The sequence below is a fragment of the Phocoena phocoena genome, chromosome 15 (genome assembly GCF_963924675.1).
Source record: "Phocoena phocoena chromosome 15, mPhoPho1.1, whole genome shotgun sequence".
In the NCBI taxonomy this organism is placed as follows: domain Eukaryota; kingdom Metazoa; phylum Chordata; class Mammalia; order Artiodactyla; family Phocoenidae; genus Phocoena; species Phocoena phocoena.
In genome coordinates, this window is record NC_089233.1 from 83854950 (window position 1) to 83869540 (window position 14591).

A 14591-nucleotide genomic window follows, 5' to 3' on the forward strand; every position below is an offset into this window, starting at 1 on the left:
ACTTTGTAGGTGTGCTGGTTATCCTGGCTGACAGTGGGGGACCGTGGGCTGTATTTCCACCCAGGTCTGGGAAAGGTATCTGCAAGTCAAAGCGATGAATCAAGGAACAGTGAATTTCAGCTAGGGAGCTACGTGGTATTGAGCCGATACTTGGGGGCACATGAATTTATGCACTTGGATACAGATGGTGCTCTCCCTGCCGGGGTAAGACTGGCCCCAAAGGTAGAGGAGGCAAAGGGATTTGAATAATCCTCTGCTCCTGCCCCATCCCATCTCACACCTCCCTAGCAACGATGAGCTCTTCTTAGGGACGCTGTCTTCCTCTAAATAAACGCATGCACGGCGGCCTTCACCCGCCGTTGGATGCTGGCAGGGAGCAGTGGGGAATCTGGTCCAACAAGGATTGCTTCCTGCTTGAGCATTTGGAGTTTCCTCCAAATGTTTTTCTTCATCCAGTTTTCAGTGTGGCCCCATGGGGTCAGGAGGGGGATGTCATGGCCATTCTCCATCCTAATTAGAAGTCTTGCCCAAGTTCAGACATGAAGGAAAAGAACGAAAGTTCCATTCCAAGGTTTTTCCTTTGCTAAAACTCTTTAAATTTTGGCTTGTTTACTTCTCTGACTTCCAGAGACACGAAAAAGTAATTTTCGTGCCCCCCTCCACACAGACATTAGTGATCATTTTCAGTCATTTTCAGCTCTCCCTTTTTGCTACGAGGCACCTGGCATTCCGGGAATGGACCAAAGCCATTTTTCTAAGTACTCGCGTTTGAAATTATTAAGTGTTCATTAAGCACCCCCGGGTGCAAAGCACTCCCGGAGATGTTTGTTTCTCAATTTTCTATAATTTCCTGATTTTTTTCCCTTCGCTAAAGGCAGATTGAAAAATGAACTCAGTGCATTTGAGTCTCTGAATCATAGTTAATGTGCAACGCCCCCTCCCTTAACCGCGCTGTTTCTCTTCTGCCCCCTCTTGTCTCTTTTCTTATCAATCCGATAAAGTTCTAATTCTTTTTAACCCCTACTCAGGGGCTGGAACTTTTTGTTCGTTCCTGACTACCTGCCAGGAAGAAATGAGTGCAGAAGCCGTGACCAGCACTCGCCCGGGACTGCGGGTGGGAGCGGAGCGATGGAAAAATCGAGAAGGCGGCAAAGGCAGCCTTTGATGGGCAGCGGGGCCGCGGGCAGCTCTGCGGCATCGGAGCCGGTGCAGGATGAGCTCGGGCTCAGCTCCCGGGGGGCCCTGCCCCCCACTGATTGGCATCAAGGACCCTCGAGAACCCCAATCTCTGAGTGGACCCTTCTGGAAAAACACAGAAGCCCGAAGACCCCCTCCTGTGCGCCCTCACACCCCGTGATGCTGAGTCTTGTATGAGCAGAGAGAAAGGCTGTTTTTCTCTTTCTCTCTTTTTTTTTTTTTTGACAACAACCTCACATAACCTCAAAAGTTGCCCATGAATTTACCAAAACTTTTTTAATGAAACTATTCTAACCTCTGGTGGGGGTTAAAAAAGAAGCCCTGGGAATTTATTACCCAGAAAAAAAAAAAAAAAAAAAAGGCAGCACGACTTTTTATTTGATGGGAAATCGTCTTCCAAGCTTCAAGGGCGCCCCCTAGCGCCAGTCTGCGAGGAGCAGGCAGCGCTGCTCCCCCTCGCCCGCGAGCCCGGCTGAAACCCCAGCTCTGGGGTCCCTCTCTGGTTAGGCGGGGGCGGGGGGCCCTGATCGGACCTCGATTCAAGCGCGGGGGAAGCTGTGTTGTCGGGGAGACCCGCTCTGAGTACCAGGCGACCCCTTGGCACGAATTTATTTTCTGTTCTTTGGAATTCAGGTGACTACAGCCCAAGGATGGGAGAGGACAGTTTTGATCCAAGAGCCCAAGTGCTGTTTGAAAGAGGTTGGACCCCCGCTGAAGAAGTGACTCTTGCCACTGTCTCAGCACACAGGCGACCCTGGCTTTTTTTCGGTCGTTTCATTGCTCTCATGTAAATGCCACCCAGATGTGCGAGAATAAAAACCGGTACTAAGAGAAGGGGCAGAAGCCCTAGCCGAGAAAGGAGGGAGGGAGAGAGGAAGAAAAGAGAAGGGTGATAAGATGGGGGTAAAATAAAGGACTCAACGGGGCGGGGGGGCGGGAGGGCGGGCTGCCGGACCTTTTCAGGGCTCCCTGTTCCAAGGTATGTGATGCAGGATCCAGGATTCTGCTGCAAACGCAGGCTCCCGGCTCTTTGCACACCGAACAGGACTTGTCGATCTTTCCGTGCCAAGTATGTGAGATATTTCTATCCTCCCCTACTTGGAAACACACCGGTTCTCCTTCAGAACTGGCCGTGTTTTTAAGACGCACACGTTAAAAGTATTAAAAAGCAAATATTCTAAACTAGGGATGCGGGAGAGGAGAGAGCGTGCGGTAGCCTGCTTGGCAGGGGTACCAGTGGGGCAGCATCAAGAGGGCGGGCTCGGAGAGGAGCTGCGGTCCTGCGTCCTCCCGAGGCGTCTCAGCTGCCCGACACCTCAGTTTCCCCATCTGTGCCGTGGAGACGATAAATAACAGTATCCCTTTTGTTGGGCTGTTGACATATCACTTATATCTATCATTTAAAATAGGGCTTAGCATCATACTTTACGGTGAGCATGCCAGCTCCTGTTTATTAATCTATCTCTAGAGAGGAGCCAGAGACCCAGACTTTTCCATTAAGTTAAATCTCCCAATTTGTACTTGATGGGAATGAATCCACATTAAAAAACAAACACATACATACACAGTGGTCTGAGCCCCAGTAGAGTCAGGTACTTTGAGACCTTTACTTGGCAGCCTGCCGGGAGGCATGGGAGGGGAGGGAGGATAGAGGAGGGAGCTGGCTGCCACCCCTCCCTGTCACCTACTACCCGCACATCCGGGACACTTGAGCCAAATGCTGAAGCCAGTGGCGTCACAGTTCTTTCGGGGTGAATGGATTTTGGGGAAATGACCCCTTTTCCTCTCCCCCCACCCCTCCCCCCGAGAACATGGGAGGGGACCCACTTTGAGTCCATGCCCACCGGGAAGCCATGATGGAAATGTGTTGGCATGTGGGCAGCCACGGAGGAGTGGGGAGGGGGGACTTCCCCTCCTTGTCCCTGGAGACCCCGCTTGCCCCTCCTGGCAACTGTATGCTTTTCACCAGCCCAGGTGCCTTTCAACCTTGGTGTTTCAAGGCACATCTTGGCTTCTGTCTTCGGTTTGGTGACATCGTCTCTGCCAGGCGGGCTTCTCATAAGTTCCTGCACCAGGAGAGGAGAGCATCGGGGGGGGGCTCGCCTCTGCTTTGTGTCCCCTCCTGGGTTTCCTGTGTCCCCTCCTGACTGGCACGTCCTTCTGCCCTGATGCCTGGGCACGTGCCTCACTGCCCATCTACTCTTACTGCTTTGATCTCTCTGGCTGCTCTTTGCACGTGGCCCAGCCCTGGGCGAGGTGCTTCCTTCACTCGGCCCTCCATGCACTCACAGGCCACTTACTGAACATCTGTTGTGCTGTGACATTGTTCCTTGAAGGGCACATCAAGCCCATTTCACTGAGCTCCCATTGTCTCCAAAAATGTTGAGAGTTTAAAGCTTCTCCAAGTGTCATAGAGAAAACAACAACAGAAATTACATGGCACAGTGATTCCAAAAAGCATTAGAGAGTACCGAGAGCCAGAGGCACGAATTCCCATCTATCTTGGTTCAGATGGAGTAAATAGAATATGTTATTGATTTTTAAAACCACACATTAGTGGTTCAAAAGAAATTGGTTTTGTATGTTTTAGTATGAAAGCAATTATTTTCCTTTTAAAACTGCTTCCTGGGTCTGTATGGGTTTTTTTTGGTTTCGTTTTTTTTCTTCTTTCCCTTTTTGTTCTGCAGAGCAAAATACTGCATGTTGCTAAGTGGAGGGGGAAAGGCTCTTCATTTTTCACTTGTTAATCTCTCTCCGCTTTACCTTTTAAATTCTATGTTCTATTGTGTTCAATTCCAATGAATTTGGATTAATTTAAGTAACGTTTCATTATAGATTCAATGCATACGTATTGTTTTTTAAATTAAGAAATGGGGAACATTTTTAGTGACTTTTAAGTCATGCTGCATCAAAGCTAAGAAAATCCACTTAGCCTGGTTTAGTCTGGAAGTTTCCTTGAAGAGGAAGAGGTGCTTTTTGGTTGTGTTTGCTTTTGTTTACCTTCCCCCATCTCTCCTTGGATTATCTGCAGCTCGTTTAGTAAGACCTGCGTTGGTTCTGACAGCTTGAAGCTTTCAGTGCTTCTGAGGACAGAGGACATATTTCTTTGCTTCCAGTTTTGCCACTCAATAAATTTGAGGAGTCACGAAGCCGTCATCTGTGTAGTTAGATAAGGGAGAAGATGATTTCTCTATTATTTTGCTTAGAAGAATGGGAAACTAGATTAATCACTGTCCTTTGGAAGGGACTCTTAATAGAAGAGACTGGCTCCTTTCACTGGACTCATGGTGTGTGCCCACACTGGATGGTTTTCCAGGGGTTGGGAGCAGACAATCAGGGCGCAAATTTTAAGTCTGTCACTAGGTGACGTTAGGTAAATCCTTAATCCCACATTCAACATGGTTAGGAAGGGGCTGGGGATCCTGGGTATCCATGGCACACACCCACCTCCTTCTCTGGGACAGAAGGAAAGTAAGCAATGTCTGTAAGAGTCAGGAGAACAGTTTGTCATGGGTTCTAATTCTTGGCAGCATGGGACCGAAATCCAACTCAGAAAGATTTAAGCACACGATTCCTCATGAAACAAAAAGCCCAGGGACTCAAACAGTATCACCAGACTTAGGGTTAGAGGTTTATCCCTCTTCCTGAGTTAGCCTTCTTCTGGGTGGCTTTCATTCCCAGGCACGTGGTGGTCCCCAGAGGCCCCAGCGTACATCCTACCCACTTAGCAGTTGCGGTAGGGGGTGTTCTAATTGAAGTCCAGCACTGACTCTGACTTAGTGAGGTTTGGGTCGCATGCCTAGCCCTGAACCTTCTGTTTGTCCAGATGAGTGGAATATGCCCACTCCTGGAGATGGGAGGGGGTGGTGATTGATTATAAACCAGCCAACTCATATTGAGACGAGATGTTCCCGGAAGGTGGAGGAAAGGCTGCTGAAATCAGAGAACAGCCCACTCTTGCATCCTAGGTAGAGGAGAACAAAGAGTGGGGCAGTTGCACTCGGCGTGCCGTGGGCTACAAGGTGACAGTTGTAGTCAGTACCACTGGTGCCCTGCCCAGATCCCTTTTCAAGCCAGGCGCCCACCCATCTCCATGTCCTGGCTGCTGCCCTCTCTTATCTGTACCCTTCTCCAAAGGATTGGCCCTTGGCTGATGGGAATTACTTTGCCCCCAACGTAGACACAGACCCTGGGGTTGGTCCACAGCCCCTGACTGATTGATGGAGGGATAGGACCACTCAGCCCTTTGGCCTCCGGGTGGGATGAGTTTTGTGATACAATTCACACTCCAGCCCTCCCTGTGGGCATCTCCAGAAATCCTTGTTATCTAACCTCGTCTGGCTTCTCTCACTCATCTCAAGTTTCTCTCAGGTGGGCCCTCTCAAAAAGTCAGTTACACGAGAGCCCGAGATACCAGTTATTTATGAATCGAGAATCACAGCTATTCACCACTTACTCCCCGGTATAAGGCTGTCCCCTATTTTCTCAACACAAAGATCCGAAGGAGTTTCTGGACCAACCTGAAATACATCAAGACAGAGATGAAGCAGGCCAACTTCTCCTTGCAGTATTTAACGTATTCAGCTGGTTGCACGCAGCCCTTGAAATCACACATTACATAAAACACCGGTGGAGCGACATTGTGTTTTCTACTCACATTTCAAGAAGCCATTCTAGCTGCACTTGTAGCATGCATCTTTGAGATGGCTTTTGTCATCGCTAGAGCCCCTGGTTTGAGGCACCTAATAGAGATTTCCGAGCGCAGCATCTTGACTTTCATCCCAGCTCTTTGAGATTTAGTACTTTTAGAATCAGAGTGCAATGCCATCCTAGAAATTTATCCACGGCCACGAGCACCCATTTACATATTAGGTCGGCCACTTTCATTTCTCAGGTAGGTGCCTGTTCCCAATTTTCACCAAATAAACACATCCTGTTTCGCTTTTTAAAGCAGCCTACAAGGGACTTGTTTACGATAACACCCAAAGCTTATAATTGTGTCCCAAGCACCCAGGAAAAATGACTAAATGTATATTCAGGGTCCCCCCTCCCATCACTTTTTGAAACCAGTTTTTTCAGATGCTGTCTATGTAGGACCCAAACCAGCACTGACTGGCATTGTTTCAGGCTAATGTGTCTTCCTAAATAGTATTTTGTCATTTACAATGAAGTCACGGAGAGAGCTCCCTGAAAAATGGGACACTTTGTAGGGATTTGATTAATAAAGCAACTCCTTCTTTTCTGAGGGATAAATTGGGGGGGGGACCTCTCTTACACTTGGGCATATCATATCCTCTGATCATCAAAGGAACCGAAACGGGACCAGCTGGTCTTGCTTGACTCAGATGTGACATCTTGAAAGCAAAGTGAAATTTGGGAGGACATGGAGAAGGGATGCTTTCTTTGCTGTCTTGGTACAAACAGAGGTAGAAAAAGACCTAATATCTAAATGATGATCCAATCGTATGGGGATATTTGGGAGTAGCTATGTTTCCCCATATGCATTATTTTATTGTTTTGTTTTCTGCTTTAGAATTATGCATTTATTTTTTTAATTTAAATTGTATTTTCTATTAGAGTATAGTTGATTTACAATGTCGTGTTAGTTTCAGGTGTACAGCTGAGTGATTCAGTTATACGCATACATATATCCATTCTTTTTCGGATTCTCTTCCATATAAGTTATTACGGAGTACTGAGTAGAGAGTTCCCCGTGCTCTACGGTAGGTCCTTGTTGGTTACCTAGTTTACGTACAGTACTGTGTGTACGTTAATCCCAAACTCCTGACTTAGCCCCCGCACACCCAACGTTTCCCCTTTGGTAAGTTGGTTTTTGAAGCCCATGAATTATTTTAAAGCGTCATTCATTTCAAATTCCTTTATTATAAACATCTTTATTCTCAAACTTCAGTTCTGTTCATTGCTCAGCCATATTATAATTTGTTTGCAATGTCTTATATTATCTAATAAGATTCACAGGAGGAATAATCTTAGCAAATATCGACGGGGTGGACACCATGGGCGAGTCACTCTTCTGAGCTCTTTTATCATCCCCTGTGAACTTCTTGATGGAAATACAAGTGCTAAAATTATACTCTTTCGTTTTTTTTTGTTTTTTTGTTTTTGGCCGTGCTGTGCGGCATGCAGTTCTCTGGCCAGGGATCAAACCCATGCCCCCCTGCCCTGCAGTGGAAGCGTGGAGTCTTAACCACTGGACCGTCAGGGAATTCCCCTATACTCATTTTAAAGCCAGGAAATGAGGAGGTTACACAAGAAGCAAGCGCTGAAAATCTAGGCAATCTGCCTCCAGACCCAGGTTATGAAATGCTGTGCTTCTCATTCCAAATCTCACTAATTATCAGTGGAAGCCCCAAATGAAGTACATTTACGTCTATGGTTTATAAACAAATATTCTGAAAGAATTTTAATCATCCCAAAATATACATATTAGTCATGATAAATGTATACATATATCTTGTATCAAAGGTAATGATACATGTATTTACTGTATAGCGGTAGCTAACTTATGTCAAACATAGGTTGACCTGTGATATAAGTTAGCTACTGACATGTAACAAAACACCCCCAAACTCAGTGGTTCATTTATTCTTGCCCGTGAGTCTTTGGGTTAGCAGGGCATTCAGGTTTGGTGGTCTTGCTGGGTTTGGTCACGCATCTGTGAAGTCAGTGGGGAAACGGCTGAGACTGGCTGGTCTAGGATGGTCTTCCACTCACATCCTGGACGTTGGTTGACTGTCAGCAGGGAGAGTGGGGTTGCATGAAGCATGTGTCTTCCAGCCTCCCAGGGTTTCAGAGAGAGGGCAGATTCTCACAGACCTCTTGAGACCTAGGTATGGAATTGGCATGACATCACCCTGATGCGTTCTACTGGCCAAGGAGAGTCACAGACCAGCCCAGATTCAAGGCGTGGGGGTGGGGGTGGGGGCGGGGAACTGACTCCACCTCCTGATGGGGGACTTTAAAAATCACATTGCAAAGGGTGTGGATACAGGGAGTGGTGAAGAATGGAAGCCGTTTTTGTTTGTTCTTTTGTTCTTGTAGTCAGTCAACTCTGCTTTCTGTTTAGTGCGTGTGGTTGCAATTTACCAGCCCTTAAAAAAAGGTGGTTCGTCTTTTCACATAATGGGTGGGCTAGGGATATGCGCTCTGGGCTAGTGCAGCTGGGCAGGGAGCCCAGCGGTGAAGGGTCCCTCCACTTTTCTGCCCTGCCCTCCCCACCCTGTGCCTTCATCCTGTGCACAGGATCGTCATCGCAGCCCCTCCAGGCGTCATGATTGCATTTCAGGCAGGGAAAAGGCCTAAGATCCAAAGGGGCGTGCCTTTAAAAAGCTGTCTGGAGTCGCCATGTCCTCCTGAAATCCCACTCCTGGGCATATATCCCAAGAAAACTCTAGTTTGAAAAGATACCTGCACCTCAGTGTTCACTGCAGCACTATTTACAGTAGCCAAGACACAGAAGCAACCTAGGTGTCCATCAGCAGATGAATGGATAAAGAAGACGTGGTACATGTATACAATGGAATATTAGCCATAAAACAGAACAAAAATACTGCCATTTGCAGCGACATGGATGGACCTAAAGATTATCATATTAAGTGAAGTAAGTCAGACTGAGAAAGACAAATATCATATGATATCACTTATATGTGGACTCTAAAAAAACGATACAAATGAACTTATTTAAAAAACAGAAACCGATTCACAGACATAGAAAATAAACTAACGGTTACCAAAGGGGATTGTGGGGGGTGGGTGGGGGGGAGAGATTAATCAGGAGGTTGGGATTAACAGATACACACTACTATATATAGAACAGATAAACAACAAGGACCTGCTGTAGAGCACAGGGAACTACCCTCAATATCTTGTAATAACCTATATAACAGAAAAGAAACTGAAAAATAATATACATACATATAACTGAAAAAAAAAGATTGCTAAATACCATCTGTATCTATTACATGATAATATAATATAATTTAATTCCCCCAAAGGCAGGTAAATATGGAAGGAACAACTTAAGGGTGAAGAATATGCCAAAAAAAATAATCATAAAGCTGTCTGGAGGGTTTCCAACAATCCCTACTTCCATCTCATTGTCTAGCACTGGGTCACAAGCCCACGCCTGGCTGTAGGGAGTCTGGGAGAGAGTGTTCTAGAGGAGCACTAAACATCTTTGGGGTTCTATTGATGAGAAAGAAGGGGAGAGTCATAGGGGGTAGGTGACTCCCAGCGTCAGCCTCAGCAAGTGATACTAGCGTTTCCATCTGAAGCCGTCTTAGAAAGTTTACTTAAAAAATAATCTTGTTGAGCAACTAAGCCTGTGTGCCACAACTACTGAGCCTGTGCTCTAGAGCCCGTGAGCCACAACTGCCGAGCCCATGCACCACGACTACTGAAGCCCGCGCACCTAGAGCCCGTGCTCCACAACAAGAGAAGCCACTGCAATGAGAAGCCCACACACTGCAATGAAGAGTAGCCCCCGCTCACCGCAAACCAGAGAAAGCCCGCACGCAGCAAGGAAGGCCCAATGCAGCTAATAATTAATTAATTAATTTTAAAAAGTAATCTTATTTAAGTGAAAAAAGGGAGTTAAACATTTTTATGTAATTAATAGTCTCTCTCTGTAAAAGGCCAGATAGTAAATTTTTTACTTTGCCAACCATACAGTCTCTATTGCGAAGACTCAACTCTGACGTTGTAGGGAGAAAACGGCCACTGACAATATGTAAATGAATGGGCATGGCTGTGTTCCAATAAAACTTTATTTATAAAAGTAGGTGGAGGGCCAGGTTTGGTCTTCAGGCTGTAGTTTGCTGATCCCTGGTCCAGATAGTTTGTAGATATGACAGAATGGTGAAGGCTTCAGCAGACAAGCCAAATTCATCAAGGTTGTATGGGGATAAGCAAAGTTTAGGTAATAGTCTAAAGTTTATTAGACTCTTACTGTAAAATATTTCTCATCACTGTGGTATTTAGTATGATAAAGCTTTGGCTTCTCTAGTGAAGAATGAAAATAACAGTGAATTTTAAAAGATACTTGTAAAATTTTATTTCTCTCACAAGTAACAAGTGGGTTTAAGTAGGATGATCTAGGATGGTGGTTCGATGGTGTGGTAGGAACCCAGTTTCTTCCTGTCTTGTTGCTCTGTTCTCTTCACCATAGCTTCCCCGCTTTGTGGTCTAGGATGGCTGCTTCAGCTCCTGCCATCACATCTGCACTCCCTCTAACAGGAGAAAAGAGGAATGAGAGGGGACCAGCCCTCCCTTTAAGGGCATGCCTTGGAAACTGTGTATATCACATCCTCTCACATCTCGTTGGCCAAAACCTAGTTACCTGGTCATACTTGGCTGCAAGAAAAACTGGGAAATGTAGTTTCTAGCAGAGTGGCAACACACCCCATCCAGAAAGTGGGTTCTCATTACTAAGAGGAAGGATTAGAGAATAGGGAGGCAACTCCCGTGCTCTGCCACTAGGGCTAGAGATATAGACGGGGTGAAAGTCCAAACTTTCAATTCAGTTAATATTCATGCCAGTAATGCCATTTTCCAGGTACTATGTACATGCTAAAATTTCCCCTCTGTGCCTTGATCATGAGTCTCTCTGGGCAGTAGTAACATCTTATTCGTTTCCCTACTCCCCATCACAAGTTAAAGAAAAGATAGAACTTTGAAATTCTAGTTAGAGAAAAACATGTTTCTGTTTGTTTATCTGCAGAAAGCAAGTGATGCCACTTCAAGAATCTTGTTACTAAACACCCTTGTTCACGTCGGCAAGCTCGGGGACGTGCATTTCTTCCTTAAGTTCTTTCACGTGCTTCTGCTTTTAACCCCTTTGGCATGCTCCCCCCACCCCCAACTGTCAAACAAGGAACCAGGTAGCCTCTTTTGTCCCCACCATTCCAGGTCCTGCACCTGATGGTGGCTGGTTTCATCTTGTCACTTCCGTGCAGTCCTTGCTGCTTTTCCTCCATCGCCCACTGAAGGAATCTCAAGTTATATGGTGAGCTATGGTAATAACAGTAGTAAAAACACCTTGCTATTATCTACACAGAACAAGGTGTGAGACTGTCATAGCTGCCTGAGGGTGTCCCACTATTCGTACATATGCTACTGTTTCTTCCCAGTACCCCCGACTGGTCAGCTGGGGAGAACTCGTGGTTATACCTATATATCCCCTAAAAGAAAATGAATTTCAGTGGAACAGAGAGGATGGAAGCTGTTTGGGGCCCGGAAACGTGAGCTGGCTTGTAAATTTTGAGGCTCTGCTTCCCTTCATGGGGAAAACAGGGCTGAAACCTGTGGTCACCTTTAATCTTCTTCAGATTCCCTTCGGACATAGAGCCTGTTACGTTCAAAATTCAAACTGAGCCTTTGAAGAGAACTACCGCTTTAAAGAAAAAAAAAAAATCCTTGATGAATGCAAACTGACATTAAATGGAGTTTCAAAAAATGATCAGGGTTTTAAAATATGATTATAATCAGTGGGAATAGTGGAGCAGAGTCAAATCACTATTGATTTCACTCGCGGGGGTGGGAAGGAAGAACTGCGGTGAATTCATCAGAAAAGGAGCTTTTCTGTAAAGCCTGACCAACTGGGAATGCTCCCTGGGGTCCACCTCTGCCCTGGGGCCCCTACCCGAGTGGCTGAGATGCTGGACACTTATTAACCCTTGACGAACTTCCCCTGGAGCTTGTGCACCTACCGTCACATCAAAGGGGAAAAAAATCTCTGTTCGGGGGTCATATTTGCCATTTGAGAAATCAAGGGGAAAAGCAGCATCTAGCCCAAATTTTGGAGTCAGACCGATTTAGTTTCACTCCCTAAGCTCCTTTCACAGGTACGGATTATCGAGCACCTAATATGTGCTGTTCACTCATAGACCTTTAGGTGCTGGAAGAACGGGGACCATAAAGACAGGCCGTGAACCCTCACTCATGGGGCTGACGTTCCAGGTGGAAGGAGACGGGCCACAAACCACAAATTAATGACTAAGACAACACCGGGCGATGATGATACAGGCCACGCCAGCAGGAATAACAGCCCTGCCGTTATCCCAGGAGCATTTATCCCAGGTCCTGAGAGTGGTGCTTGTGGTATGAACCCATATAACTCCTTCAAGCGCCCTGGCAGGAAGTGCTAGTTTCCTCCCATTACACAGATGAGGAGGCACAGAGGGGAGTGATCTGTGCATGGAGGTGAGCATTTCTTTACAACCCCTGGCCGGCTCAGTAACCGTCCCCCCACCCCCGCCGCGAAATGACTGGCTTTGTGCCTCACAAGGCCACCGTTTTGGCCAATGGTCTCCCCCCAACATCTGCCTTTGAGCCCCTCTGGGTGCGGTGGGGGGAAAACTTGCATAGCAGGGGCACAGGTGGCCTCACCAGAATCAAGGGAAACTCAGCTGCGTCTGTTTCCGCCCTAGACTGTAGGACGGCCGAAACACAGAGCTCCAAAACAAACGAACAGGAGACCCCAGTCTCATCAGGAAATAGCCAAGAACTTAAACTCTACCAAAGCTGGTCAGATGAAAGTTTTATTTATCAGACCTAAAGTGCACCTCTGCTTTATCCCAAACACACGGCAGGAACTGGGGAGAGACCTTGAAGGATTCTCTCAAGGCCTTTCTCTAATTTTCCTGAGGATCAAAGCCGACAACTGCCTTCACCACGTGCCCAGCGTTGATGAGTTAATCCGTGTGTGTGTGTGTGTGTGTGTGTGTGTGTGTGAATGCGTGTGTCTGTGTCCATGTCTGTGTCCGACAGTCTGCGACCTCTCCCCATCCTCTGAAAAAGAATAAAAGAGAAAACAACCCAGATGGGCTTCGCATTCTCACCGCTTTCCCTCCCTCCGGCCGCAAGCAGCTTTGCCACTGTGGGCTTTGGGTTCCTCCCTGAGAAGGAAGGTCAGCCAGCAGTCTGGGGGTCTCGGGGTCCTTTGGGGAGTAACAGAGCACAGAGGTGTGCCCCTCACCTTCAGACACAGCCTCACCTCGCTCCACACAAGAGCTCCATTCTTCAGCTCGTTCTGTCCTTGAAGAATTGTTCTGTTGGTTCTTGTCATGGTTGATGTTAAGATTGGTTTCATCAGAAGAAATGAAACACCTTCTAACGGAAATCGTGGTGTGCCTGTGACCCGTGCAGTGCACAGGGCCAAACTCAGAAGGCCCCAAGCTTGGTCTGCTGGGGTGACTTGAAATTCTTTCTTTCCTTGCAGTTGTATCGAGATACTACAGCACTGTATCAGTTTAAGATAACACAGCGTCATGATCTGACCTACATACGTCATGAAATGATTGTCAAGGTTAGCGAACATCCACCCTCTCATATGGATACAGAATTTGAGAAATTAAAAAAATGTTTTCTCCTTGTGACGGGAGGTCTTAGGATTCACTCTCTTAACAGCTTCCGTATATAACATAGAGCAGTGCTCATAATATTTCTCCTGTTGTATGTTACATCCCTGGCACTTTTTTACCTTATAACTGGAAGTCTGTACCTTTTGACCACCTTCATCCAATTCCCCCGCCCCCGCCCCCGCCCCCGGTAACTGCAAATCTAACCTCTTTTTCTATGAGTTTATTTTTGAAGTGTAATTGACCTACAGCACTATGTTAGTTCCTGTTATAGAACACAGCAATTCGATATTTCTATACGTTTCAAAATGTTCTCCATGATAAGTTTAGTTACCATCTGTCACCGTACAAAGGCATCACATAATAATTGACTGTATTCTCTACACTGTACATTTTACACAGTGACTCATTTATTTCGTAGCTGGAAATTTGAACCTCTCAATCTCCCTCACCTATTTCTTCCTCTCCTCACCCCTATCTGTTCTCTGTACCTATGACTCTGTTTGGTTATGTTTGTTTGTTTGTTTTTGTTTTTAGATTCCACGTACAAGTAAATCATACAGTATTTGTCTTTATCTGTCTGACTTATTTCACTAAGCACAACACCCTCTGGGTCCATCCATATTGTTGCCGATGGCAAGACTTGATTCTTTTTTATGGCTGAGTAATATCCCATTGCATGCACATACCACATCTTTATCCTTTTGTCGATTGATGGCCACTTTATCCATCCACCTATTGATGCTTCCATATCTTGGTTATTGTATGAGTTGAAATTCTTAATCATTTTGAATAAAGACCCCACATTTTCATGTTCACTCAGCCCTGCAAATTCGGTAGTTTGTCCTGACAGCCCAGTACCCTGAGTAGTATCAGAGAAAGTGGTTTGAAATGGGAGAACTTAAAAAAAAAAAAAAAAAAAAAAAAAAATATATATATATATATATATATATATATATATATATGTTTACTTCAAGACCCATCAGTGAAGGAGAAATGCTCTCACGATACATCTCA

The 14591-nt window shown here is 46.0% G+C and overlaps 1 protein-coding gene across 1 annotated transcript in view; it reads left to right on the forward strand.

Moving 5' to 3' along the window:
• ZNF831 (zinc finger protein 831) overlaps positions 1-14591 on the forward strand; it is a 79294-nt gene that overhangs the window by 44471 nt on the left and 20232 nt on the right. The window contains exon 4 of the mRNA XM_065893590.1: positions 11125-11139. Coding sequence (XP_065749662.1) covers positions 11125-11139 — 15 coding nt within the window. The remainder of the gene's footprint in view (positions 1-11124; positions 11140-14591) is intronic.